The sequence below is a fragment of the Schistocerca gregaria genome, chromosome X (assembly GCF_023897955.1).
Source record: "Schistocerca gregaria isolate iqSchGreg1 chromosome X, iqSchGreg1.2, whole genome shotgun sequence".
In the NCBI taxonomy this organism is placed as follows: Eukaryota; Metazoa; Arthropoda; class Insecta; order Orthoptera; family Acrididae; genus Schistocerca; species Schistocerca gregaria.
In genome coordinates this window covers 730,522,910-730,549,141 of record NC_064931.1, presented here as the reverse complement: position 1 = coordinate 730,549,141, position 26,232 = coordinate 730,522,910, and the positions used below count along the sequence as shown (strand labels likewise).

General features: G+C 41.3%; 1 protein-coding gene across 1 annotated transcript in view; it reads right to left on the bottom strand.

Annotated features, from left to right (window-relative positions):
* The window catches only part of LOC126299195 (organic cation transporter protein-like), a 352,718-nt gene that overhangs the window by 17,778 nt on the left and 308,708 nt on the right, over nt 1-26,232 (bottom strand). Inside the window, exon 8 of the mRNA XM_049990976.1 lies at nt 21,177-21,305. Within this exon, the coding sequence (XP_049846933.1) occupies nt 21,177-21,305 (129 nt within the window). The remainder of the gene's footprint in view (nt 1-21,176; nt 21,306-26,232) is intronic.

The window sequence follows — 26,232 nt, the reverse complement described above, 5'->3', positions numbered from 1 at the left end:
TAAATGGCAAGTTAGATGGATATGCCATATTCAGTGAATATTTACTATTTGCACAATATATAAGAGAGAATTGTCAGAGCATGTGCTTCGATAAGTGCTGAAGTGATCAGGAATACCATGCAATCCATGATAAGAAGATTGCAGCACTACATTGATACCAATGGTCATCACTTCGAACACCTTCTGTAAATGGATGTTCATGCCACCTTTTTGACCTTTGTTGACTTTCAAAGACCTTGCTATTACACATCATTGGACTTGTCTTGATAGCTGCTATCAGAAAATAAGTACTGAACTATAGCATCCCTTTAAAAAAAAAAAAAAAAAGAAAGAAAGAAAGAAAGAAAGAAAGAAAGAAAGAAAGTTGTTGTCCTTCACATCTCTGAAGTGACCCCACCTAGCAACAAGAAACCAACATCATATTATGGACTCTCCTTGTACCGTGCAACTTTTGACCCACAAACTTTTAAGCTCCTATCATACTTTCAGAGAGTTATTCTTGATGGCAATTGTTAGCGACTCACCCTGTATATTTCATAACATAAAAGCAACGTGGATATTCTGTTCAATTCACAAGTACCAGAACGGAAGGTCAGTTTACCAAATATTATGTGGAAGATCAGCCATCCTATAGAGGGATCTGATGTAAGGATGGCACCTTTAGCAAGCTGTTGTCTTACCTTGTGAACTGAACATTTAGAATGGGCATATTCCTGGTTTGTCTGAACATAATGATTGTCTGTACCATACACAAGAAAAGAAACATAGTTGCATGGCTACTGAATAATATAACCAACATGAAATTACTGAAAACATAATCATAAGAGAAACTAAATTATTTTTCAATGTAATGACATATCAAAGAAATTGTGCAATGACTTTTGAAGTGAGTTGCTAACAATTTAGGTAATGTATTTCCTATTGTTCATAACTTTGAAAGTAAAAAGCACAGAAGTGTCACTCTAGTGAATCCAGTCAACATCTCTGACCCTGATACACATGACACGTTAGTTAAGAAACTTGTAAATCATGGAACAACAGTAAAAAAAAGGTCATTGAATAAAGCAAAAGTTCTATCCAGCGTTCATCAAGGAGGTGTTATAGGCTCTCTATGGTTCCTGATCTACATTAACAACATAGGAGACAACCTGAGTATTCCTCTTAGATTGTTTGCAGATGTTGCTGTCATTTACTGTCTTTTAAAATCATCAAATGACCGAAATTAATTGCAAAATCATTTAGATAAGATATTTATATGGTGCAAAAAGTGGCAATGGCCCTAAATAAAGAAATGTGTGAAGTTATTGACATGAATACTAAAAGAAATTCACTGAATTTCAATTACACATTCAGTCACACAAACCTGGAGGCTGTAAATTCAACTAAATACTTAGGGATTACAATTACAAATAACCTAAATTGTAATGATCACACAGATAATTTTGGTGGTAGAACAAACCACAGATTGCAATTCATTGGCCGAACACTTAGAAGGTGCAACAGGTCTACTAAAAAGACTGTTTAAACCATGCTTGTCCACCCTGTTCTGGAATACTGCTGTGCAGTGTAGGAGCCGCATCAGGTGGGTCTAACGGACGACATAAAAAAAGTTCAAAGAAGGGCAGCTCATTTTGTATTATAGTGAAATAGGGGAGATAGTGCCACAGACATGATATGTGAATTGGAGTGGCAATCATTAAAACTAAGGCGTTTTCGTTGCAACGGGATCTTCTCATGAAATTTTAATCACCAATTTTCTCCTCTGATTGCGACAACATTCTGTTGGCGCCCACCTACATAGGGAGTAATGATCATCATGATAAAATAAGAGAAATCAGAGCTCACACAAAAAAATTTAAGTGCTCGTTTTTCCCCGCGCACTGTTCAAGTGTGGAACAGTAGAAAGACAGCTTGAAGGTGGCTCATTGAACCCTCTGCCAGGCACTTTATTGTGAATAGCAGAGTAATCATGTAAATGTAGATGTAGATGTTAGAATCTACTGAAAGCCAACCATAATCAACAGATACATGCTTGATATTTTACCAAGACTCTCAGCAAAGAATTCACTATTACACACTGACCAAGAGTACTTATCAAATTTGTAATCCAGACAATGTAATATCTCAACTTTGAAAGTTACCCACCACCTTCTAAGCATTTGCAGAAAGAGCAAATGTGACAATAATGAGGTGGTGGAAGAAGCACACACCATTTTTCCTGTTTATGTGCAGAATGTTATAGGTTGTGTGGTAGGAAATTTTTCAGTTAAACCAATCTATCAGAACACCATCAAAATAAGAGACCAGCTGGGGTCCACCAAACATGCTGTTAATACACTGCACACACCAGGAGTGTGATCTGTCCTCACAGCTCATCTGACAGTAAAAATTCTAGAGAAAAGCAACTTATCTGCATTCACCTAAAAAAGAATGAGTGTCACATATGGTATGGGGAAAAAAATAAATTTGTGGTGGCAGATCATATAAATGAATGTGGTAAACATATATGGTTCAAGGAGAATGACTTCCATTGTTAGAAAACCACGTGAAATGAAAAGGATGGCACAAAAGGTGTTCTAGGAAGGAGACATATAGCAAGAACTGTGATGATGCTTAAGAAGCTCCCATCAGCCTGGCTGCCAGCAATTGCCAAGGTATGGACAAACTGCACTCATGAGGCTGCTGTATCTTGTACAGCTAGATACTTCCTTGAAATGTACACAATGCACAAGCCATCCAAGCCAGCCACCACTCAGACACTCTGGTGACAGCACTACAGTGCTAAAGCAGCTCTCTTTGTTTACCAATATGGGCAAACTGATTCTGACAGTGAGGTGGAGTTATCACACCTGTCCAAAATTGATCCAAAGTTGGTTCTCACACTGCCAATGGTGCAGTGAGCTGAGAATGGCCCACACAAGACGAGCACTGAAAGGAAGTGATACCCTTGATGTGATTGCCATTTCAGACAATAAGAAATTCAGCTTCAGTTACAAGGTAATTTTTTTTGTTTAACTAGGTTTCTATGCCAATAATGGTATTTTCTTCAGAACCTATGAATTAACCCACACGGACATATATTAAACATTGAAATACATCATCAATCTAATGGTTTGATAATAAGGAATATCGTGATACTTACAAAAATTAAATTATTTTGAGGGCCAAATGTTGGCCATGTCACAGAATAAAACTAATACAGAATAAAGATGCATAATCATAAGATTGTGTCTATCAGTAATAAAAACAATAAGAAAAATGTAGACAGAGCTATGCCAGGCCAGGAATAAGGGTCACATGTAAGCAAAAAGGAAACTAGGGGTCACTAATAGTTCTGCGGTGAGGCTCAGCCAGCGGCCAAGTGCATGCACAAATGCATGTGCAGGCACTGGAGACAAACTGTCTCAAAATTACTTAGCACAACATAAACTTTAAACAAAATGTGACAGGAAACAGTCCCGCAAATGGACAAATGCCTACCTATGGCACAGTACATTAAACAAATTTTCCTAAGAACTAGCTACTAAGTCAGAGCAAGAAAATTTACATTCAAATATTATAATAAGAGGTGAACTTCTCCAGCAGTTTGTGACCCACAATTAAAGTCAACTTAGTCCCAAATACGTATACATGGAATTTCTTAATTGCAAATACAATTGCTGAAGCTTCCTTTTCCATCTGTGAGTAGTTAGAGTGAGTGGCAGCATCTTTCATGTATAGGTGATGTGTTTCTCATTAACATCTATATGCCAGCACTGTACCAATGCCATATAGATTGTGGCCAGAACCAGAGGATGCAATTGCGAACAAGATCTAAGGCAGGGTGCCGAGTACAGCATACACTTCATCTGTGTGAAGGCATGCTCACAAGGAGTCACCCATCTGTACTAAATACATTTCTTATGCAACTGGTTTAGTGGATGCATGATATAGGTTGCTTGTGGGAAGAAATAAACCTAATTTCCCCCAAAAGCTTGCAGCTTCTGTTAAGTTTTGGGGACAGTGTAGAGTGCCAATAGATGTTGCACTAAAATTGGTGGGCTGGATCTCTTCTTTGTTTTTGTAGCTCCTGGCAAAAGTTGTGATTTGTACAAGCAGAACTTTACTCCTGCATTATGTAACCTAGTAAATAGGGTGCCAAAGTTTCACAGTAATGCCTGTGCTAAGTTGTCGAGATAGTGCAAGCAGGTATGGACATGATTAACTGTTCCAGGAATCTCTGGAAGATTGCTAGAGCAGAAGAGAACCCAAAAGGCAAGTGCTCATATTCATATAACATGAAGGGATGTAGATGACCACAATACTTTACACTCTTCAACCAGTGGGATCTGCAGATACACTCTCGCAAGATCAATCTTAGAAAAATATTCTTCTCCAACATGCTTTGTGAGGTGGTCTCCTGGATGTGGTATACATTAGGTTTCTACTTGTGCCCTGGCATTATTAGTTGATTTATGGTCTCTGCATAGCTAGAGGGAGCATGGAGTTCCTTTACCAAAATCACCCCCGCCTTATGGAGTTGATAGAGATCCTGCTCAACAGCTATCCATAAGGAGACTGGAGTAGGTTGAACTTGGCAGAAATGAAGCACCAAATACAGACACAGGCAGGTATGAGCTGGAAATCTGTCATTCTTCCCAGATCAGGTTCAAAAACAGATGAGAAAGTGGCAGAAAGTTCATAGAGTTCCTGGAAGAGAACTGTATCAGAGATGACCTGAGACTTGCTATTGATGGAGAATCAAAACAATGAGAAGGCATACAGATGGAAAATGCATCCAACTGAGCGACTATCAACAACCCACAGTGCTATCTGCTGTATGACCTTTTTGTAGGGTGTAGCGTAGTGAATTGACCGCAGAGGGGAACTGAACCATCGCAAAATGCTACCAACGTATGGGAGACTTAGGCTAATTCTGAGGAATTCAGGGAAACACACATTTAGAGTTTTACCAAGGAAATTGTAACTTGACCAATTTGAAATTGTTGCATGTGTTCCCAACTTTGAGGTTTATAAACAACTTGTTAGTGAAGGGATCACCTTCAGGAAATAATGCCTGAAGTTCATGCACTTTTCCTTGATGCATGCAGGGAACTGGGTCTGATTTTTCTGACAGTTAGTGGCAGACTGTTTAGGAAAGTCCATCTTTTCCACAATGGGTGTAAGGTGCCCGGCAATCCTGACACTCCACATGTGCTGATGCTGTGGATCAGTCTGAGGATGGCAGAATACCTAACTGCCCAGCGCAACAGATTGTGATTGGTTGTTCCAAAACCATTGACACATCTGAAATTGACGAATTCTGACACTACCCTCTAGCAAGTGCTTTATAGGAATTTTATGGTACTGGGACACAATGCAGCATCTGAAACACTGCCACTTCTTGCTGCACCATGAGGCACTCATTTTCTATCTTGCAATTTTGAAAGAATGCATGATTGTCAAAATATCTTCTAAGGATGGGTTATCTGGCTTCAGGGCTGATATGCAATCTTCTGGCTCAAGTGCCAATTGGTCCATTCCATCTCAAACTATGGAGTCTTCATTTGAGGTTTTCCATGCTGAAACCTCACAAGTGAAACTGCAGCAGTGACCCAATCCTTGTAAATCAGTCACTCAGGAGCAACAAACGTTACCAGGCTGCTTATGGTATTGATTAAATTTTTGTCTTGATGAGATGACATGGACGATTTAGTAATTTGAAAGTACCATGCACATCTTGAATATGCGGATGACAGTATTCAACAGAGGAACCAACTTCTTAAGTAAGAGAAACATCTCCAGGGCATCCCAAGACAGGACAAGCAACCACTGAAGAGCGTTATGAGTGACTTTAAAGGCTGTGAAGTGCTGTTTCAGGCACTTAAATGTGTGTCCCAGTCCTGTTTGGCATTGTTAAAAGATGGGAATGTGAGTGGATAGCTCTCTGCCTGGGAAGTGACAGCTGTGTGTCTTGGATGGGTACCCTGAATCCGCAGTCTATCTTTTAGAAGCTGAATTTCTTGATGGAGCAATGCATTTGGCTGCTCATATTGTCAAAAGTGCTGTTGGAACTGCTTTTGTAACTGCTGCTGCAGGAGCTCTGTTGTTACAGAAATTTCACAAGTTTTATGTGCATGGTTTGATTCTAACCTTTCACTCTGTCACCAATTATTGTAACTGGAATTTGGCAAAAGATTTGTAATGAGTTGAAGAACCCCCTGAGACAGAACCAACCAGCCTGGGGCTGCCAACAGTAGAATGCTGAATGTGGACAGAAGGCAACAACAAGGAAGCAGACAAGTGGAAACTGCATTACAGATAAACAAGTCTAGCAGGTAAACCCTCAGGAGAAATCAATATGTAGCAAAGTATAAACTAAGAAACAACAGTGCATTATGACTATGGATACAAATATGAGGTGAATATGCCACCGAGTGCTGTCCTGCTGTGCAGCAGAGTTTATAGCCCAGCTGTGAGCTCTAATTTGCTGGCAATATGGGTGTGGCGCAACTGCAAGGTGATGCTAGCTCTCACGAGTATACCAACTCTACCTAGTGGCTGAGATCCAGTTCCATGCTATCCTGTGGGCTTTCAAAGTTGCTGAGCTAGGATGCCAGAGTACTTACGAATAACCTTGTACAGTAACACTGAAAGGACCAAAAGAGTAAGTCATGATATTGTGGCATGATGATCAATTACACAATAAATCAGCAACACACTAAAACACTATTCAATTTATTAGAATGTCCAACAGAAAGTTGGAACTGTCATAACATAAATCTAACCAACACCTAAAAAAGGAGGTCCAAATCAGATGCTAAACCAGATGCCTCCCTGTTGTCATGATATAAAACACCATCATTTAAAACACAGCAATCAATAGTTAATCATACAGAGTGGTTAGTCCTATCACTGAGTGAAGAACCCATTTGTTATAGGAAAGTGTCCTACCTAGAGGAAATCTGTCTGTAGCCTCATTTCCCCAAAAGTTTCTACATGTCCTGGCAACCAGCAGAACACCACTTCCATTACTGCCTCTGCAGCTGGAGAAGGAATCCTAGATTCTCTGTTCTTGTTTTCTGTTGGGCAGTTAGGGAGACAGATATTTGAAAATGTCTCATCTGCTCTACTGTCAAGCTCACATTAATCACCACCTCTCTAACTGTACATTCATTTGGTAAAGGACTCATGAGGACAGATGTGGCATATTCTACAGAACAGCTGATGAAATTATCTTACTTAGATCCATCTACAAATACTACAAAAAATTTGCAATGTTCACATAAAATTTTACCTTAAAATGTCTCCTTTGTGGTTTCTACATAATTTTAAAATTATCTCGGTCTGTTCAGTAACCAGTTTGGGGCCTGACTCCACTCTTGGTTTACAATGGAAATTTGGGCCATGCAAGAGTCACTGGGTACTGCTTTCCATGCAAGTCAAATAGCCTTGCTACTCACTGTCTGTTTACCATGGAATGCTCCATTGCAGGATGAGCAGTTAGATGAGATGTTGGTGACTGTGGTGTAGAACTTCTAGTATCTGTAGTGGATTTATGTGTGATGTAGGCCTCATACATTGTTGGCAAACTCCAGAAACTGTTGCATGCAGAGCTTAATGTAGCTTCCATTGGCATTGTAAACATTATGTCATTGTTGCTCCTTGTGAATAAAAGTGCTTCCCAACAATGGTCTCATTTGTCTTATTGGGGTCCATTTGTTTATCTGTCTTGCTATACACAGACATACTGCTATTGCACTTGGCTGTTATCAGAAACACACAGTGATGTTACAGTAAATAAGTGCAGTGGTGAGTAAGGTAAATACTATAAGTAAGGATAAGAATACAGCAAGAAGTCCCAATCCTATTAATATTTTATTATTCTTGCATATCTAGATTTTGGCTACACATAGTTATCTTCAGTGCATTTGAGTGAGATAACTCCCAGCAGTACATGTCACCATATGATTTTACTGATTTAAAGCAGAAGGAAACCAATGTGTTTTATTTACACACACACACACACACACACACACACAGAAGGAGAGAGAGAATGAGAGAGAGAGAGAGAGAGAGAGAGAGAGAGAGAGAGAGGTGGAGGGGAGAGAGAGAGAGAGAGAGAGAGAGAGAGAGAGAGAGAGGATAATTACTGTGCTATTAACAACCTTGTGAGGCCTAGCTGTCAAGATTATTTGTGTATGGCTCCCACTACCACAGCCAATAGAATATTAAAGCACGTAAAGTGCTTACATTCCACTCAGACTTCATACTGACCACCAGCAAGAGACACACTACATTTGTGCAGTCTAACCCCAGGGAATGCTACTTGACATATGCCTGTACCCCAGTGCTTCCAGAAAGTGTAGCTAACGGCCAACAATCAGCACTACAGTTCTATGCTTCTCTGTAGTCTCATGCCTTAACAAGTTAATATGGCTGTGACCTTCACAGAGTCAGCAGTATTTACGCTATTCAAGGTATTCAATTTTTGCGGTACAGGTGCACCTTGATGCAGCATAATCAGTCTAAAAAGTTTCATGACTAACATTCTTGATACATGTAAATATGATGTGAAATATTATTACACTTATTTTAAACAAGGAAAATATAACTATGTTAATTATGAAGCTTCAATTACTTATTATTTTAAAACAATTACAGTGGATGATTCGATATTTTCAGTAAATTGACTTTTCTTTTAGGTGAAAGAAAGTGACGTTTTGGAAACAGACTTTCAGCCTTACCAAGAAGGAGATTATCATCAAAATACTCTGTATACTCATAAGTTCACATTCTGGTATCCATCATTCAGAAATCAATGAATTTTGTGGTGGTAATTCAGCCCCATACAGATGTGATCCCCCCCCCATGAACCATGGACCTTGCCGTTGGTGGGGAGGCTTGTGTGCCTCAGCGATACAGATAGCCGTACCGTAGGTGCAACCACAACGGAGGGGTATCTGTTGAGAGGCCAGACAAACGTGTGGTTCCTGAAAAGGGGCGGCAGCCTTTTCAGTAGTTGCAGGGGCAACAGTCTGGATGATTGACTGATCTGGCCTTGTAACAATAACCAAAACAGCCTTGCTGTGCTGGTACTGCGAATGGCTGAAAGCAAGGGGAAACTACAGCCGTAATTTTTCCCGAGGGTATGCAGCTTTACTGTATGATTAAATGATGATGGCATCCTCTTGGGTAAAATATTCCGGAGGTAAAATAGTCCCCCATTCGGATCTCCGGGTGGGGACTACTCAAGAGGATGTCGTTATCAGGAGAAAGAAAACTGGCGTTCTACGGGTCGGAGCGTGGAATGTCAGATCCCTTAATCGGGCACGTAGGTTAGAAAATTTAAAAAGGGAAATGGATAGGTTAAAGTTAGATATAGTGGGAATTAGTGAAGTTCGGTGGCAGGAGGAACAAGACTTCTGGTCAGGTCACTACAGGATTATAAACACAAAATCAAATAGGGGTAATTCAGGAGTAGCTTTAATAATGAGTAGGAAAATAGGAATGCGGGTAAGATACTACAAACAACATAGTGAACACATTATTGTGGCCAAGATAGATACGAAGCCCACACCTACTACAGTAGTACAAGTTTATATGCCAACTAGCTCTGTAGATGACGAAGAAATTGAAGAAATGTATGATCAAATAAAAGAAATTATTCAGATAGTGAAGTGTGACAAAAATTTAATAGTCATGGGTGACGAATTCGGTAGTAGGAAAAGGGAGAGAAGGAAATGTAGTAGGTGAATATGGAATGGGGCAAAGAAATGAAAGAGGAAGCCGCCTGGTAGAATTTTGCACAGAGCACAACTTAATCGTAGGAAACACTTGGTTCAAGAATCATAAAAGAAGGCTGTATACATGGAAGAAGACTGGAGATACTGACAGGTTTCACATAGATTATATAATGGTACGACAGAGATTTAGGAACCAGGTTTTAAATTGTAAGACATTTCCAGGGGCAGACGTGGACTCTGACCACAATCTGTTGGTTATGACCTGTAGATTAAAACTGAAGAAACTGCAGAAAAGTGGGAATTTAAAGAGATGGGACCTGGATAAACTAAAAGAACCAGAGGTTGTACGGAGTTTCAAGGAGAGCATAAGGGAGCAATTGACAGGAATGGTGGAAAGAAATACAATAGAAGAAGAATGGGTAGCTTTGAGGCATGAAGTAGTGAAGGCAGCAGAGGATCAAGTAGGTAAAAAGACGTGGGCTAGTAGAAATCCTTGGGTAACAGAAGAAATATTGAATTTAATTGATGAAAGGAGAAAATATAAAAATGCAGTAAATGAAGCAGGCAAAAAGGAATACAAACGTCTCAAAAATGACATCGACAGGAAGTGCAAAATGGCTAAGCAGGGATGGCTAGAGGACAAATGTAAGGATGTAGAGGCTTATCTCACTAGGGGTAAGATAGATACTGCCTACAGGAAAATTAAAGAGACCTTTGGAGAAAAGAGGACCACTTGTATGAATATGGATGGAAACCCAGTTCTAACCAAAGATGTACATGAAGATAAAATGGGAGATACGATACTGCGTGAAGAGTTTGACAGAGCACTGACAGACCTGAGTCGAAACAAGGCCCCTGGAGTAGACAACATTCCATTATAACTACTGACGGCCTTGGGAGAGCCAGTCCTGACAAAACTCTACCATCTGGTGAGCAAGATGTATGAGACAGGTGAAATACCCTCAGACTTCAAGAAGAATATAATAATTCCAATCCCAAAGAAAGCAGGTGCTGACAGATGTGAAAATTACCGAACTATCAGTTTAATAAGTCACAGCTGCAAAATACTAACGTGACTTCTTTACAGACAAATAGAAAAACTAGTAGAAGCCGACCTCGGGGAAGATCAGTTTGGATTCCGTAGAAATGTTGGAACTCATGAGGCAATACTGACCCTACGACTTATCTTAGAAGCTAGATTACGGAAGGGCAAACCTATGTTTCTAGCATTTGTAAACTTAGAGAAAGCTTTTGACAATGTTGACTGGAATAGTCTCTTTCAAATTCTGAAGGTCACAGGGATAAAACACAGGGAGCGAAAGGCTATTTACAATTTGTACAGAAACCAAATGGCAGTTATAAGAGTCGAGGGACATGAAAGGGAAGCAGTGGTTGGGAAGGGAGTGAGACAGGGCTGTAGTCTATCCCCGATGTTATTCAATCTGTATATTGAGCAAGCAGTGAAGGAAACAAAAGAAAAATTCGGAGTAGGTATTAAAGTCCATGGAGAAGAAATAAAAACTTTGAGGTTCGCCGATGACATCGTAATTATGTCAGAGACAGCAAAGAACTTGGAAGAGCAGTTGAACGGAATGGATAGTGTCTTGAAAGGAGGATATAAGATGACCATCAACAAAAGCAAAACGAGGATAATGGAATGTAGTCGAATAAAGTCGGGTGACGCTGAGGGAATTATATTAGGAAGTGAGACACTTAAAGTAGTAAAGGAGTTTTGCTATTTGGGGAGCAAAATAACTGATGATGGTCGAAGTAGAGAGGATATAAAATGTAGACTGGCAATGGCAAGGAAAGCGTTTCTGAAGAAGAGAAGTTTGTTAACATCGAGTATAGATTTAAGTGTCAGGAAGTCATTTCTGAAAGTATTTGTATGGAGTGTAGCCATGTATGGAAGTGAATCATGGACGATAAATTGTTTGGACAAGAAGAGAACAGAAGCTTTCGAAATGTGGTGCTACAGAAGAATGCTGAAGATTAGATGGGTAGATCACATAACTAATGAGGAAGTATTGAATCGGATTGGGGAGAAGAGAAGTTTGTGGCACAACTTGACCAGAAGAAGGGATCGGTTGGTAGGACATGTTCTGAGGCATCAAGGGATCACCAATTTAGTATTGGAGGGCAGCATGGAGGGTAAAAATCGTAGACGGAGACCAAGAGATGACTACATTAAGCAGATTCAGAAGGATGTAGGTTGCAGTAGGTACTGGGAGATGAAGAAGCTTGCACAGGATAGAGTAGCATGGAGAGCTGCATCAAACCAGTTTCAGGACTGAAGACCACAACAACAACAACAACAACAGATGTGATGGTACCACCATAGTCTCATAGAAACTTCAGCATAGTTTATCCTATGATTTCTACCCTTCCTCAAAAGCTGAAGGTGACTGTGGAGGTTTGGATCATGTGATAAAAATCGATGCCTAACTCACTCTTGTCCTTTGTATAACTGTTACAGGGTCACTAACCAGTCACATTATCTGACCTACATGATCTGTGAAACAAGAACACATTCAGGTAAGGAGGCTGGAAAAACTCCCTTTCTGAGTTAGGTAATGAACAAATTAGTTATCAGGAAGCTGGAAAGTTGATGGCCTTGGAAGGTAAATTTCCAGTATGCTTCAAAATAGTACAAGATGAACAATCAACACACCAGTCGTCACATTTTCAACTGTTAGGCTGTGGTATTAGCTAAAAATGTGAAAACAACATCAATAATAAATAAGTTTCAAAGTATATGTGACAGCACAATACACAGAATATCTGGTGACAAAAAAGGGAATGTATGAAGATAAAATTTTATAAATTAATTGGTACCCTTATTTTAACATATGGAAGTGAATCATGGATATTAACTAAGACAGACAAAATATGAATACCATCAGCTGGAATTAAATTCCTTTGCATAAGTTCATTTATTCATTGTGTTCCACAGATCTCATCAAAAGTATTATCAAAGATCAAATACAAAACAGGATTATAGAGAAGAACTCAATATTTATTGTATAAATGGAAAAAGTGGACCAAGGGTACATAAAATGGAAACAACATTTCAGCAAAATGGTGGGAAGACATTCATTAAACAAGTGGTCAGTTATAAAATAACAGGAGAAAGGGGTGGTTGACCACTGACAAATAGATGGCTCTTGTGAAGATGGAATGGGCTGTAAATGTACTCTATTAAGTGAAGAAGTAATTAATGGTTAGTGATGTGTTACAATGCAAAAACATTTTGTGCACTCAACGCAGAAGTGTACACTATGAAGGGACCTACACCAGCTAACATACCAGTGGGCAATGTTATTGCACAAAACCATGTTCCTATTTTCACAGAACCAACAGAATCTTAACTGCAGACATCTGGTTTACATTCACAGAAACAGCAAAGAACCTTATAGAGAAGAAAATTACCGTAGTTGGAACTCTGGAAACGAAAACAATAGAAGTGAGATATCTCCACCCTTTTTCAATACAAGGGAGAGAGCCAAATTCTACAGAGTTCTGCTTTAGTGGACACCTTACCCTGTTATTGAACTGGCCCCCAGAACAAAAGGAATTGAATGTCCTAATGCTGTCAACCATGTGGAGATGAACCAAATATAGTATATCTCCCAGAAATTATACCATTTTATAACTCTACCAAAGGCTGTGTTGTCATGTTAGACCAGTTATGTCATTCATATTCATGTGCTAGGGCACTCATTGTTTGCCTCTCTGCCTACTTCACAACTTATAACACAATACTGGATACAATTATATGCTAGTGTTGAGAGGGAGTGTTACAGATGGTAAAGTAATATTTTAGAACAAGAGATCTTACCTAAAATCTTGAATTTAGATATGATCAGACCATATATGTTAAGACCATTGGAAGAATGGAACTCTATCAAAACATCAGTGATATTTTAGAACTGCCAAAGGCAGAAGCAGCCCAAAGAAGACCAGAATCCACAACAAGGCAGTGTATTTTATGATAGAGATTGAAAATCCAGGAACAAATGTAGCATCTGTAAAAATAATTATTTGTTTGGACCACTAATGGCAAGTGTGAGCTTCAGTAAAGTAATGTTTTCTATCTGGACATTTATCTCTTTTTATTAAATATGATTTAAGTGTTTATTATATTAGTTCGAAATAAAAAATTAAAACATTTATAAAATCCTTTTATTATTTGGGGTATACCAGTATCTCAGTGTACCAGACCCATTGATAAAAATAAGTGTAGCATTTCAGGGTTAAAATGCAAGAGTGTGAGTTTCCAACACATGAGAAACTCCATATGTGAGGTTGTGCAAGCACTAGGCTTTTCACATGCTATCATGTCAAGGATGTATCATTGGTACTTCTATTCAGGGAAAATAGCCACTGGAATCAAATACTGTAGGGAACAATGTATTCATGGCAAGGGTTGCAGCCAACTGTCATAAGTGTAACAGTGGATAGCCAAGGTACAAAAGAGAAAAATCATTTTCTAGATCTATGCTGGACATCAACAGGTTAGAGCAGTCATACCATTTATAATGTATACTTCTGTTCACTGTACTTCACAGGGTACAGAAACTAGCACACATGCTGGAAAACCACCACTGAGTGCTTAAATCATGTAAGAAGATTACTTCAACTAATTAGACACTGAACATTTTGGTATACACTGATGGCTGTGTATGTACAGCAAAAACCATGTGAGGTGATGCATCTCACTTAGCAATAGAATCACTATGTGATCAAAACTATCCAGACACCCCCAAAAACATATGTTTTTCATATTAGGTACATTCTGCTGTCACCTACTGCCAGCTACTCTATATCAGAAACCTCAGTAGTCATTAGAAATCATGAGAGAGCAGAATGGTGCATCTGCAGGCAGAACTCACAGACTTTGAACATGGTCAGGTGACTGGTTGTCACTTGTGTCATATGTCTGTACACGAGATTTCCACACTCCTAAACATCCCTAGGTCCACTTGTCATATGTCTGTACACGAGATTCCCACACTCCAAAACATCCCTAGGTCCACTGTTTCTGATGTGATAGTGAAGGGGAAACATGAAGGGATATGTACAGCACAAAAGTGTGCAGGCCAACCTCGTCTGTTGACCAACAGAGACCACTGACAGTTGTAGAGGGTCGTAATGTGTAATATGTAGACATCCATCCAGACCATCATACAGGAATTCCAAATTTCATCAGGATCCACTGCAAGCACTATGACAGTTAGGTGGGAGGTGAGAAGACTTGAATTTCATGGTTGAACGGCTGCTCATAAGCCACACATCACACCGGTAAATGCAAAACAATGCCTCGCTTGGAGTAAGGAGCATAAACATTGGATGATTGAACAGTGGAAAAACATTGTGTAGAGTGACAAATCATGATACACAATGTGGCGATCTGATATCACAGTGTGGGTATGGTGAATGCCCAGTGAACGTCATCTGCCAGTGTATGTAGAGCCAAGAGTAAAATTTGGAGGTGGTGGTGTTATGGTGTGGTCGTGTTTTTCATGGAGGGGGCTTGCACTCCCTATTGTTTTGCACTATTGCAGTACAGGCATACATTTATGTTTCGAGCACCTTCTTGCTTCCCACTGTTGAAGAGCAACTTGGGGATGGCAGTTGCATGACAATAACATCCCTATAGTGGACTGGCCTGCACAGAGTCCTGAACTGAACCCTAGAAAACACCTTTGGGATATTTTGGAATTCTGAATTCGTGCTAGGCCTCACTGATCGACATCAATACCTCTCCTTAACGCAGCACTTCATGAAGAATGTGCTGCCATTCCCCAAGAAACCTTCTAGCACCTGACTGAATGTATGCCTGCGAGAGTGGAATCTGTCATCAAGGCTAAGGGTGGCCCAACACCATATTAAATTCCAGCAATACCGATGGAGGGTGCTACGAACTTTTAAGTCATTTTCAGCTGGGTATCTGGATACTTTTGATCACATAGTGTATCACAGAGCAAGTGGCAGAAGGGTTTTCATATGAATGAAATTTAGACAGAATAAAATGTGCCCCTCAAATGTTTGCTTCTTTTGTCTCTCACTGATCAATGACACAGAAATCTACTAATCAAACATTTTCATTTCAGTTGATGTAAAAATATGAGCTACTCCATAGGATAAGCAGAAGGAGAACCCCTACACCTTCAAACTCTGAAAATTCAGAAGGAAGAAAACCATTAACTGCTAGTTCACTTCATGGAGTAGCCTTACAGATTATTCCATCTTCACAAAAGCCCTCTATTTCTCAGTGATCATACACCCCTTTTTCCTAGTAGTTTATGAATGATTACTTGTATAACTAATGTGCCTTCCCCCATTTTATTGATACGTTGATTCCATTTTATGTACCCTTGGTCTATTTTTTCGATTTGTAAGATATACACTCCTGGAAATTGAAATAAGAACACCGTGAATTCATTGTCCCAGGAAGGGGAAACTTTATTGACACATTCCTGGGGTCAGATACATCACATGATCACACTGACAGAACCACAGGCACATAGACACAGGCAACAGAGCATGCACAATGTCGGCACTAGTACAGTGTATATCCTCCTTTCGCAGCAATGCAGGCTGCTATTCTCCCATGGAAACGATCGTAGAGATGCTGGATGTAGTCCTGTGGAACGGCTTGCCATGCCATTTCCACCTGGCGCCTCAGTTGGACCAGCATTCGTGCTGGACGTGCAGACCGCGTGAGACGACGCTTCATCTAGTCCCAAACATGCTCAATGGGGGACAGATCCGGAGATCTTGCTGGCCAGGGTAGTTGACTTACACCTTCTAGAGCACGTTGGGTGGCACGGGATACATGCGGACGTGCATTGTCCTGTTGGAACAGCAAGTTCCCTTGCCGGTCTAGGAATGGTAGAACGATGGGTTCGATGACGGTTTGGATGTACCGTGCACTATTCAGTGTCCCCTCGACGATCACCAGAGGTGGACGGCCAGTGTAGGAGATCGCTCCCCACACCATGATGCCTGGTGTTGGCCCTGTGTGCCTCGGTCGTATGCAGTCCTGATTGTGGCGCTCACCTGCACGGCGCCAAACACGCATACGACCATCATTGGCACCAAGGCAGAAGCGACTCTCATCACTGAAGACGACACGTCTCCATTCGTCCCTCCATTCACGCCTGTCGCGACACCACTGGAGGCGGGCTGCACAATGTTGGGGCGTGAGCGGAAGACGGCCTAATGGTGTGCGGGACCGTAGCCCAGCTTCATGGAGACGGTTGCGAATGGTCCTCGCCGATACCCCAGGAGCAACAGTGTCCTTAATTTGCTGGGAAGTGGCGGTGCGGTCTCCTACGGCACTGCGAAGGATCCTACGGTCTTGGCGTGCATCCGTGCGTCGCTGCGGTCCGGTCCCAGGTCGACGGGCACGTGCACCTTCCGCCGACCACTGGCAACAACATCGATGTACTGTGGAGACCTCACGCCCCACGTGTTGAGCAATTCGGTGGTACGTCCACCCGGCCTCCCGCATGGCCACTATACGCCCTCGCTCAAAGTCCGTCAACTGCACATACGGTTCACGTCCACGCTGTCGCGGCATGCTACCAGTGTTAAAGACTGCGATGGAGCTCCGTATGCCACGGCAAACTGGCTGACACTGACGGCGACGGTGCACAAATGCTGTGCAGCTAGCGCCATTCGACGGCCAACACCGCGGTTCCTGGTGTGTCCGCTGTGCCGTGCGTGTGATCAATGCTTGTACAGCCCTCTCGCAGTGTCCGGAGCAAGTATGGTGGGTCTGACACACCGGTGTCAATGTGTTCTTTTTTCCATTTCCAGGAGTGTATATTAAGTTCTTCTCTATAATACTGTTTTGTATTTAATGACTGATAGTACTTTTTGATGAGATCTGTAGAACTGAATGAATGAATGAACTTCCATGAAAAATTTAATTTCAGCTGACAGCATCTTTTGTCTGTCGTAGTTAATGTTAGTGTTTCACTTCCATATATTAGAACAGGGGTAACCATTACATATATAAAATTTGAGCTTCATATCCTTCTTTGTTTTGTCACTAAATATTCTGTGTATTGTACCACATATAGTTCAAAACTTCTTTACTATTAATGTTATTCTCATATTTATAGTTAATGTCACAACCAAACATTTGAAAATATGACACCTGTTGCATTGATTGTTGATCTAGTATTATTTTGAAGCATATTAGAAATTTCCCTTTCAAGGCCATCAACTTTGCAACTTCTTGATAATTAATTCATTCATTACCTAATTCAGACAGGTACCTTTTCCTAGTTTCCTTAACTGAATGTGTTCTCATTTCATAGATCATGTAGGTCAGGTAATGTGACAGGTTAGAGACCCCGAAACAGAAATGCAAAGGACAAGAGTGAGCTGAGGCATTTATTTTTATGACCCGACCCAAACCAGCCTAGCCACCTTCAACTTTTTAGAAAGGGTAGAAGTCATAGGATAAAATGTGCTGAAGTTCTACAAAACTGTGGTGGTACCATATTATTTACATGGGGCTGAATTGTGAGTCCTCATTAACTGGAACAAAAATACAGTTCATGTCTCCGAAATGTGATTTCTTTAATCAGTTGTTGGGGCTGACAAAGAGAGACAGGAAGAGAAATGAAAACATAAGGAACACATGCAGCTTAAATGATAAAATCTTAGAATATTGTCATCATTTGAGATGTCACATAAAATGCAATCCTAGAGGGTCCCATAGAGAAGGCAGATCACTGAGAGGGGGAAAGAACTAGTCTGATGTGTGGAGTCCAACGTTTACACTGATATACTGGCACTATCACAAATTTTCACCACAAAAGTTGCATCTACAGCTGTAGGGCCTGATACTGAACCTCAGTTTATCTCCTCCATATCAGTGGACTTCCACAACTACAAGAAATTCACACATGGCAATCCCTCATGGCTTCAACCTGCATCATATGGGGAATCTGAGTGGATAATGTGAAGCCTTAAGGCACAAGTGACAAAAGCTCCATGTGCTACCACTATGAAGAGCTTGTGCAGCTTAACTATTGTTCACAGATGCAGCATAACAGAACAGCTCCATGAATTATAGCACCAATCACTGCTGAACCAGCTTCAGTTATTGCTAAAAATACCAAAGTGGTATCCCTCCTACCCCTCCCCATTTCCAGACAGGCTTCAATGTCAGATTCTGCACATATGTGCTCCAGGCACTACAGCAGACCATCACAGCTGACAACTGTGCCCAGTTAACATGCCATCAGAGAGATGGGGCTGCTGTGGTCTGATGACCATGCACTATTTCCCCAACACACAGACTGGGAGGCAGCGGTACTGTGGCATATAGAGCATCTGCTGCTTACAGTGATAATACCCTATCACAAGTTGTAGTTCCTTCACATGGGCCCTGAACTTATTTGAGTTCCTTAGTTAAACTGGGGTCATCATATCAGTGAGGTATTTCCTTATTATTATCCTTTCCTTTCTGCCAATGTGAGGGACCTTTGATGGTTGGGGCAGGAGCTGCAGCACCTTTGGTAATCTCAGATACACATTTACATTTATCCTGCTGTTGTCTGTTATCATGTCATCTCCATCTGCCAACACCAATTTTCTGCGAACAGGTGGCTCATACCTCATTCTCTTTGGAATACCTATCTCTCTCTCTCTCTCTCTCTCTCTCTCTCTCTCTCTCTCTCTCTCTCTCTCTCTCTCTCTCTCTCTCCCCCCTCCAACACAAATTTAGATTGTCATAGGCTTCATTGAAAGTGGCCAAATTTGCATGGATACTCTTATTCAAATGCATGCACATGTACAAAGTTTGATACTGAGTTTTGATGAATTTGTGTTCCTTGGTGAATTTACTTTGAAGGGCAACGTCCTGACAACAGAGGTGAGTGACATAAGAGGATTGGTAGCTGATTGCTCTCTGCATATGGTATTATTTTAGTTCTACTTATTTGTTGTGTAATTCATCCATTGATACGTATAGGATTTATCTATGTTACACAGGGAATTCATGTTCCATTACAGATGTACCATATTTCCTTGAACTCACATGGGCCTTGCACATAAAGATGCTGCTGCTGATGTGTTGTCAATATTATTAGTGAAACTGTTTGGGAATGTGGAGCAATAATTTCTAGTGAATATATATACTGGCAACACTAGTGAACTGAATATGGATTTGATGGTAGATCAGCTTTTTCAAGTTCTTCATTCTCTTGCTTAATTACATCCCTAACAACTGTCCTTCCTTCATTTTCCCATTCTTATTTGTAGTTCAATGGTTGAATGGTTCTGAGCACTATGGGACTTAACAGCTGAGGTCATCAGTCCCCTAGAACTGAGAACTACTTAAACCTAACTAACCTAAGGACATCACACACATCCATGCCTGAGGCAGGATTCGAACCTGCGACCGTAGCGGTCGTGCGGTTCCAGACTGAAGTGCCTAGAACCGCTTGGCCACTCCAGCCGGCTCTTATTTGTAGTCACTAAAGTCTACTGATACTGCTTTTACTTGCAGCGATTCTTCCTTACCTGTTACTTTGATTTTGTTTATCATGTAGATAAGAAAAATTCCATGTTCAGTTTCAAAAAGACAGAATTTCTTTTCTACAAAATAAACATAACTGAAGTCTACTGGCATTATATCATGTCATACAGTAACACCTTATTAATTAGTTTGCTATGTTTTTTGGATGTGGTACGCTCTGGGTACTTGCATGAAGTTGGTGTGATGACTGATATTGTATCACTTTTTCTACCATTAAAGTAACACTGTGCACCTTTTAACAGATTTAAATGTATCTGCTACACCACCTGGTACTTTCCGATTGTAAAATGAGGAGAACTTTTCTGCCTTCTTCATGATAATAAATACATTCAGAGCAACATTTATTATGTTACCATTGTTATCTAATCATGCTTATAAAATGTAAACAAGAGGGCACTGTGTTCAAGATTTTTTATGTTTTGGGGTATTGGTGTTCCAGTGGTCCACACAAACTGAGGAAATTTGTATTATTTGAATCTACCAGTTCCATTTCCACCCTGCAAAATGCTGGGGAAATAGATGTTGGCCAAGGCATAAATCTCCAGATACTCCATACAAGCATAACACAACTGAACTGAGACACATGCTCCAGAATTTGGACAGTAATGACATTTTCCCCTTGACAGCCATTTACCTGATAAGCACACAATGTATGTTGATTGTGAGGTCCTCTCAATGTGGCAGATTGAGTCAAAATCCCTGTTCCCTGTAATGTGTAATATTCCAACACATGAGGAAGTATGTTAAAAACTTGCAGCTATAAAGGACTAGCAGCACTCACCAGCTGCCACCTCCTTCACTCTACCTTCACAAAACAAATACCAGGGGAAGACTGGTTGAGTTGCTTGAGGTACATAATTCAATTTTTTTGTACACAATTCACCACTCACCTCGTGGAACCACCATGACAAGTAGACAAGCTGCAGCAGCCAGCATATGACCTCCTATTAATGTATTTCGTCTGCCAAATTTGCCCATACAGTAAATACAAATGAATGGGCCACACATTTCAATCACACCTGAAAATATAGAAGAAAATGCAGATTCAGAAATAATCAGTCAGTACCACATAATTATTCTATAATTCAAACAGTTTTAAATCCTCATAGAAATGATGGTTCAGCGATCCAAGATGTAATTACCCCTTGCTCAAATTATCATTTTATCCTCTGTGAATTATTCTACTGAATAGAAGCATTTCTCCCACAGAATCTGCTATGGCCTTGTTTTTAGAACCCCTGGCTCTATTTTAATATGTTCTTGCCCATTAACTTCTTGTATATTGTCATCCCCATATACTGTGGAGTCCATGCATTTAATTTCAGTTGGTGCATGGGTAGCATAAAAATACTTCCTGTGTTATATTTCCCCTCAAATAATTTTTGTCTGCTGTGTAGGAAGATCCATCATCATTTCCTTTCAGCCTTTGTCCTGCTTCAGCGTGGGGTCAGTCGTGTTTCTACAGATTTGGCAGTGTTTGTCGCAGAGGGTGGCCGGATGCCCTTCCTGTTGCCGCCTCGAACCCCCCAAGATGGACTTACTGTACCCCAACTGTCTACATCTAGTGTAAGCCATTAAATAGTGTGAACTTTTTCAAATCTCTGCAAGTTGTGTAACTGAGGACCAGCCTGGTATTCACCCAGTGGGATGTGGAAAACCGCCTAAAACCACATCTAGGCTGGCTGGCGTACCAGCCCTCATCGTTAATCTGCTGGGTGGATTCGATCTGTGGCCAGCACGTCTATCCGTGTCCAGGAAGCAGCACATTAGCACTCTCAGCTACCCTGGTGGGTTGTGTAGGAAGATTATAATTTCATAAATATATCTGCAGGGAACAGAGTTCGCATTTTCAAAAATAATGGATGACAAGATTCTGTTCACCATTGAGTACAAACGTAATTGACAGTTTTCTTCTGCAGTTTTAGTATTCAATATAAACTATTTGAACTTTCCCAGCAAAATTATACCATACCTAATAACAGACTCCAAGTAACTATGATATGCTATTTTTCATGTATTCTAGTCATTTGAATTTGCTAGTATTTGCACTGCAAATACAAAACTGCTTAGTTTGTTTGATAGGAAGTCTACATGTTTATTCCATCTCAAGTTCTTGTCCACATTTTGTTCTACAAATTTGATCATGTCAACTTCTTCCATAAGTTGATTGTTATGTTGGATTTTAAGTTCCACATATTTAAAATGTTTGGTTTTGGAATGTACCATATGGGCCTTTGCAATGCTCAGTTTCAACCCATTTAACTAGAACCAGTTTTCTAGGGTATCTGTGAGTAATTAAGCCACTAGTGGCAGCTGATCAAAGGAGGTAAGGAAGACCAGACCTCTTCACTTTTCTGTGGTAGAAGTAGTGGTGGTGGTGGTGGTGGTGGTGGTGGTGGTAGTAGTGGCAGCGGTGGCAGAGTTGGTGGTAGTGGTGGTGGTGGTGGTGGTGGTGGTGGTGGTGGTGGTGGTGGTGATAGTAGTAGCAGCAGCAATAATTATTTTCACAATGAATTATTATGCACTTTTGTAAGTGAGCACAAAAAATGTTAGTTTGTGTTATTCCTTTTAAACTGCCAGAACTCGAGATCAAGTCAAAGTGCATAAGCTTAAACCTAACCAAAGGTCAACAGATCTGTGAAGCATAGTGCAAAGAGACCAGATACATGCCACGTGGCCTGTAAATGCTAGGTTGCTATGGTAACCAGGACAGCACTACTAGGGACAGAAGATGGATTACAAGCTCTTTTAGCCATGTTGGGTATGTTTCTGCATCATGGGAGGCCTGTAACTCTGGTGCTGCTTCTCTAGATTTTCCTCATGTTCATTGCACCTTTGCAGCAGTTGTCCCATGTGCAGTGAATACTTTTGAAGCCCTATCTTGTACAAGTACTGATGTAACACTTTCGATTGAATACATCATTCCTTCCTTGCAGAAGCTGTTGTTTCCAAGAAGGCAATAAACTGAATGACATGAAATTTATTGAAGAAATGACATCCAATGCTGAAATTACATCTTCAGAAAGATAAGTTCAAAACAGATAATTTGTAAAGTTCATGGTATGAGCAGTGATTATGTGTTAGCACTACAAAAAGAAAATTATTCTGCTGGCCAAGTTTGCTATTAAGCATGAGAAAAACTGTGTGGTATGCCAAGGGTTTTGACAGTCTGAAGAATCTGTCTAGAGGTTTACCAATGCGTGCTTCTTCTAATGCAAAGAACTATCCAAATAAATGTTTAGTATTTCAGAAACACTCATTGAAAATCATCGTCTGAAGAAAATCAGACATAACAATGAAGTGAAAGGTAACAGAGACAATATTAAAATTCTAAATGTCATTTGTGTAAGCAGGAGCTAGCTTCAGAGGTCATGACAAGACAGACGATTCCTTGAGTCGTTCTGGAAATTTCAGAGGCATTTTTAAACTTGTACTAAGCAGAAACAAAGATCTGAAAGCACTGGAAGAAAATAGGCTATCTCCAGGGATATATGAAAACTATACAGAATGAACTGATTAAATTTATAAATGAGGAGATTTGTGAATATATACGTTTAAGTTACAATAGAACCTCATTTTATGTCTGCATTGTAGATGAAGCAACTGACTTTTCAGACACATCACAATGTGCCATTGTTGAGAGACTAGAGGACTCCAAGGGCAACATTCAAGAACATTTTATTGGTTTTTATGATTTTAGCGAAGCTATGAGTGCTGCTGCTTTATTCACTGTGCTGAGTGGCATGTTTTGGAATTATGATACGAAGAACAAACTGGTGGCCCAAACCTATAGAGGTGTTTCCTTTTTGGCAGGAGTTAGATGACCGGCAAGCTAAGTTCCGTGACATTCCCCCTCCTCAATCCCCCCCAAGTGCCTTTTATTCACTGTTTCACCCATCAATTAAATTTGGTTCTGCAGCAGTGTTTTTCTTGTATAAAAAGAATTTTTCTCCCCATGCTTCAGAGTTCAGAGTGTTCCTGCTCTCTTCCACCAATATTCCAAACATGCATATAACACCAGCATACATCGATGTGACAAAAGTCAAGCGATACCTCCTAATATCATGTTAGACCTCCTTTTTCCTGGTGTAATACAGCAACTTGATGTGGTATGGATTCAACAAGTCACTGCAAGTCCCCTGCTGAAACATTGAGCCATGCTGCTTCTACACTCCTGGAAATTGAAATAAGAACACCGTGAATTCATTGTCCCAGGAAGGGGAAACTTTATTGACACATTCCTGGGGTCAGATACATCACATGATCACACTGACAGAACCACAGGCACATAGACACAGGCAACAGAGCACGCACAATGTCGGCACTAGTACAGTGTATATCCACCTTTCGCACCAATGCAGGCTGCTATTCTCCCATGGAGACGATTGTAGAGATGCTGGATGTAGTCCTGTGGAACGGCTTGCCATGCCATTTCCACCTGGTGCCTCAGTTGGACCAGCGTTCGTGCTGGACGTGCAGACCACGTGAGACGACGCTTCATCCATTCCCAAACATGCTCAATGGGGGAAAGATCCGAAGATCTTGCTGGCCAGGGTAGTTGACTTACACCTTCTAGAGCACGTTGGGTGGCACGGGATACATGTGGACGTGCATTGTCCTGTTGGAACAGCAAGTTCCCTTGCCAGTCTAGGAATGGTAGAATGATGGGTTCGATGACGGTTTGGATGTACCGTGCACTATTCAGTGTCCCCTCGACGATAACCAGAGGTGTACGGCCAGTGTAGGAGATCGCTCCCCACACCATGATGCCGGGTGTTGGCCCTGTGTGCCTCGGTCGTATGCAGTCGTGATTGTGGCGCTCACCTGCACGGCGCCAAACACGCATACGACCATCATTGGCACCAAGGCAGATGCAACTCTCATCGCTGAAGATGACACGTCTCCATTCGTCCCTCCATTCACGCCTGTCGCAACACCACTGGAGGCGGGCTGCACGATGTTGGGGCGTGAGCAGAAGACGGCCTAACGGTGTGCGGGACTGTAGCCCATCTTCATGGAGACGGTTGCGAATGGTCCTCGCCGATACCCCAGGAGCAACAGTGTCCCTAATTTGCTGGGAAGTGGCAGTGCGGTCCCCTACGGCACTGCGTAGGATCCTACGGTCTTGGCGTGCATCCGTGCGTCGCTGCGGTCCGGTCCCAGGTCGACGGGCACGTGCACCTTCCGCCGACCACTGGCGACAACATCGATGTACTGTGGAGACATCACGCCCCACGTGTTGAGCAATTCGGCGGTACGTCCACCCGGCCTTCCGCATGCCCACTATATGCCCTCGCTCAAAGTCTGTCAACTGCACATACGGTTCACGTCCACGCTGTCGCGGCATGCTACCAGTGTTAAAGACTGCGATGGAGCTCCGTATGCCACGGCAAACTGGCTGACACTGACGGCGGCGGTGCACAAATGCTACGCAGCTAGCGCCATTCGACGGCCAACACCGCGGTTCCTGATGTGTCCGCTGTGCCGTGCATGTGATCATTGCTTGTACAGCCCTCTCGCAGTGTCCGGATCAAGTATGGTGGATCTGACACACTGGTGTCAATGTGTTCTTTTTTCCATTTCCAGGAGTGTATATCCATCTGTAATTGCTGCCTCTATAGCCATGCATAATTGCAAAAGTGTTGTCAGTGTAGGATTTCGTGCATGAAGTGGCCTCTCAATTATGTCCTATAAATATTCGATGGGACTCATGTTGGGTGATCTGGATGGTCAAATCATTTGCATGAATTGTCCAAAATTTTCTTCAAACCAATTGTGAACAATTGTGGCACAGTGACATGGTGCACTGTCATCCATAAATATCACATCATTATTTGGAAACATGATGTTCATGTATGGCTGCAAATGGTCTCCAAGTAGCCAAACATACCCGTTTCCAGTCAATTACCAGGTGGCAGTAGTGGTAGCAGCAGCAGTAGCAGCAGT